Consider the following 3506-nt stretch of genomic DNA (forward strand, 5'->3'; position numbering starts at 1 on the left):
CACTCTGCTCTGCGCCGGCGGGGGCACCGGCGAGGACGTGTGCAGGGTTTGTGCTTCGGGATTGCCATGAGACGGACCTAATGCGAGATTTGGCTTCTGACGTACATGACTGCAGGCACACTTAATGGTATACATAACAAAGGGCTGGATTGTTTCAGGGCGACTCAGGCGGGCCGCTGGTGCTGGGTGTGGATGGGCGCGAGACGGATGTCGGTGTGGTGAGCGCGGGGCTCGGCTGTGGCGACCCTCGGTTCCCCGGCATCTACACCCGCGTCGATGCCTTCCTCGACTGGCTGGACCTCACGGTGTATGGTTCGTGCGCTCGGGCGTCCTTCTTGGCACTGCAAGGAGGGGTGGCCGCAGGGAACGACACGGAGGGTGGGGCGCCTGCGGCACTCTGACGATGAGGACATGGTAAGGAGCTGCCACCACACCCAAGGATTTAGATTTGAATGGAACCCCGAGAAAACCCAATTTTGATTTGAGTAGTATGATTTAACGGTCGTATGACTCGTGGGGTGGATTGACTTTACTCCTCTCCTGAGTGTGCCGAAGATACAACGGTCGTAAAAAAGGTTTTAACCATTTTTTTAATTCTTTAATCATATAAGAATAAACAAGTGGGATATCACAATGTCAATCTTTGTAATAAACAATATAACGAATATAAGGAATATTATATACTAGCTTTATTCTAAATTTAATTTTAACCCTCCCATCTGTTAATTATAAATGACTCATCATAGGGATAAATAAGATAAAAAACGTGAGACGGAATCGAGAAAGTCACTCCAGCTCCCCTATATTTTTCGTTATTTTCTACACTTCTTTCACGATTCTCCTTTTCTACCCATTTCCTTGATCTATTGTGCCTTTCTCAATTAATTCTTTGACTCTTTCGGAACTGTCTCCTGTGATAAATTCCCTTGTCTCCACGCCAAGAGAGAGAGAGAGATAGAGAGAGAGAGAGAGAAAGAGGAGGAGAGAGAGAGAAGGAGAGAGAGAGAGAAAGAGAGAGAGAGAGAGAGAGAGAGAGAGAGAGAGAGAGAGGAGAGAGAGAGAGAGAGAGAGAGAGAGAGAGAGAGAGAGAGAGAAAAGAGAGAGAGAGAGAGAGAGAGAGAGAAGTAGACAGAGAGAGAAGAAGAGAGGAAGAGAAGAGAGAAAGAAGAGAGAGAGAGAGAGAGAGAGAGAGAGAGAGAGAGTATACGTATACATTCACACACACACACACACATACACACATACACAGGCAGGCATATATAATTGAGGGAATATATATATATATACATATATATATATATATATATATATATATATATATATATATATATATATAATATATATATATATATATATATATATATATATATGTATATATATATATATATATATATATATATATATATATAGTATATATATATATATATAATATGTATATCACACACACACACACACACAACACACACACACACACGCACACACACGCACACACACGCACACACACGCACAACACGCCACACACGCACACACACACATACACACACGTGCGCTATATATATATATATATATATATATATATATATATATATATATATATATATATACATATACACACATATATACATATATATATACACATTAACACACACATACACAACAAATATATATATATATATATATATATATATATATATATATATATATATATATATATATATATATATATATGTATCTCTCTCTCTCTCTTCCTCTCTCTCTCTCTCTCTCTCTCTCTCATTATATATATATATATATATATATATATATATATAATATATATATATATACATACATATATATATATATATATATATATATATATATATATATATATATATATAATATATATATATATATATATATATATAACGTTTTCTACGCCTTACTGCCTTCCTCTCCCTCTTTGTCCGTTCCTTCGTCCTCCCTAATCTGCAGTAAAATTTTGTCAATTTTGCATTAGGAAAGTTTCCTGACATGGTGAATATGTGGTGAAGTTTAACGTTAATTTTCACTAATGAATCGAACTAATCATTAAATCGATAGCATAGTGCAGAGACAATATTCTTTACTTTCGTTTGTAAAGAATATTCTGAAAACATATTTAAACCACTGAACCATAACGACCCACGAAAATTATTGTCATCTTGAAATTTACCTGATTTCCATAGAAATTAATTGTTTATTAATTTCCGTGGGAACTCTGGGGAAGTAATTCTGAAATCCAAATACACTGTAAGTCACATGTACAGTGTAACAGGGCATTAGAAATTTTCTTGGAGATATGTAACTATCCCTTTTTGGCATTAAGCATGACCAAAAGGCAAGCATAACAATAATGACAATAGCTAGTATACCTACAAAACACAGAAAGAAGGCAAAGAAAAAAACAAACAAACAAACAGTAAAGTAAGTAGGTGACATTAACATAAAAGCTGAGTAGCTAGACTCACATCTTGTAATTTCATTAATGTAAATAAATGAAATAAATTCAATATTGTCTAATTTTCTTTCATCTATTTATCGTTTATTTGTAAATCCATTTTCCTTCTGTAAGTCCTTCATACAAAACTCAAGAACATTCAAAATGTGTAAAGGCAGGTTCACTGTTTATCCGAGATAGGAAAGAGACGTCGACAATGCCAGAGATCCATCCCTTTTTGAATTTTATTCTAGAGAATGACACAGTTAGATTACTTGCTATGAAAATAAACATTGTTCCGGAATAATGTGTCCTAATTCCTATTGGGAATAGGACAAGGACTTAAGCATGAATCAAATGGCTTTGGATTTCAGTCTCTTCAACTTTCAGTTATATTCCTGCCGCCAGCATTCCTACACATTACACAAAACCCCACACACAATAAAATGGTAAGATCATTTCATTACGACGAGTTAAAATCATTGTGGAATTGAGGGAAACTGTCTGAAACTTCATTTCACAACGGTAAGCTGAAGCACCTATAACAAAGAACAACACAAATGACCGCTCGTTTAAAGAATCACAAATGATTACAGTTTTCTGTAATCAATTGTGCTTCTTTAATGCATTTACTTTAATATTTCCTCCTCCAAATGGACCTCATTTCAAGATTTCACACTACGAGCGGTAAGATCTTGTTGGATTTGTCTGCTTTAAAGAAAAAAAGTAATCTAGTACAATAACACTGACTACCCAGAGTGACTGGTTACCACGACTCCAAGAAACGGATCCTGTTTTCTGTCTACCTTAATGATTATCAAGCTCCTCGCTTTGGCAGAACCCCTGAACAGTTTTCCACATTATGTGGAACCCCTTTCTTATAGAAACTGAAAACAACGGAGAATTACAAGTTTACCATCAGTGTAGTACTTGGACATTTCTCTTAACACAAAGACTGGCACATAATAGATTTCATATAATTTATATAATTATGCTTATATCTACGGGAATCATTGGTCTAGGTCAGTGGTTCCCAACCTCTCATATT

General features: G+C 36.0%; 1 protein-coding gene across 1 annotated transcript in view; it reads left to right on the forward strand.

Moving 5' to 3' along the window:
* The window catches only part of LOC119568284 (nascent polypeptide-associated complex subunit alpha, muscle-specific form-like), a 12261-nt gene extending 11281 nt beyond the window's left edge, over window positions 1–980 (forward strand). Inside the window, exons 9-10 of the mRNA XM_037916742.1 lie at window positions 1–46; window positions 159–980. The exon at window positions 1–46 is cut by the window's left edge and continues 121 nt beyond it. Of these exons, the coding sequence (XP_037772670.1) occupies window positions 1–46; window positions 159–401 (289 nt within the window). The 3' untranslated portion in view covers window positions 402–980. The remainder of the gene's footprint in view (window positions 47–158) is intronic.
* The last annotated feature ends 2526 nt before the right edge of the window (window positions 981–3506 follow it).

This window comes from Penaeus monodon, chromosome 43 (genome assembly GCF_015228065.2).
Source record: "Penaeus monodon isolate SGIC_2016 chromosome 43, NSTDA_Pmon_1, whole genome shotgun sequence".
In the NCBI taxonomy this organism is placed as follows: domain Eukaryota; kingdom Metazoa; phylum Arthropoda; class Malacostraca; order Decapoda; family Penaeidae; genus Penaeus; species Penaeus monodon.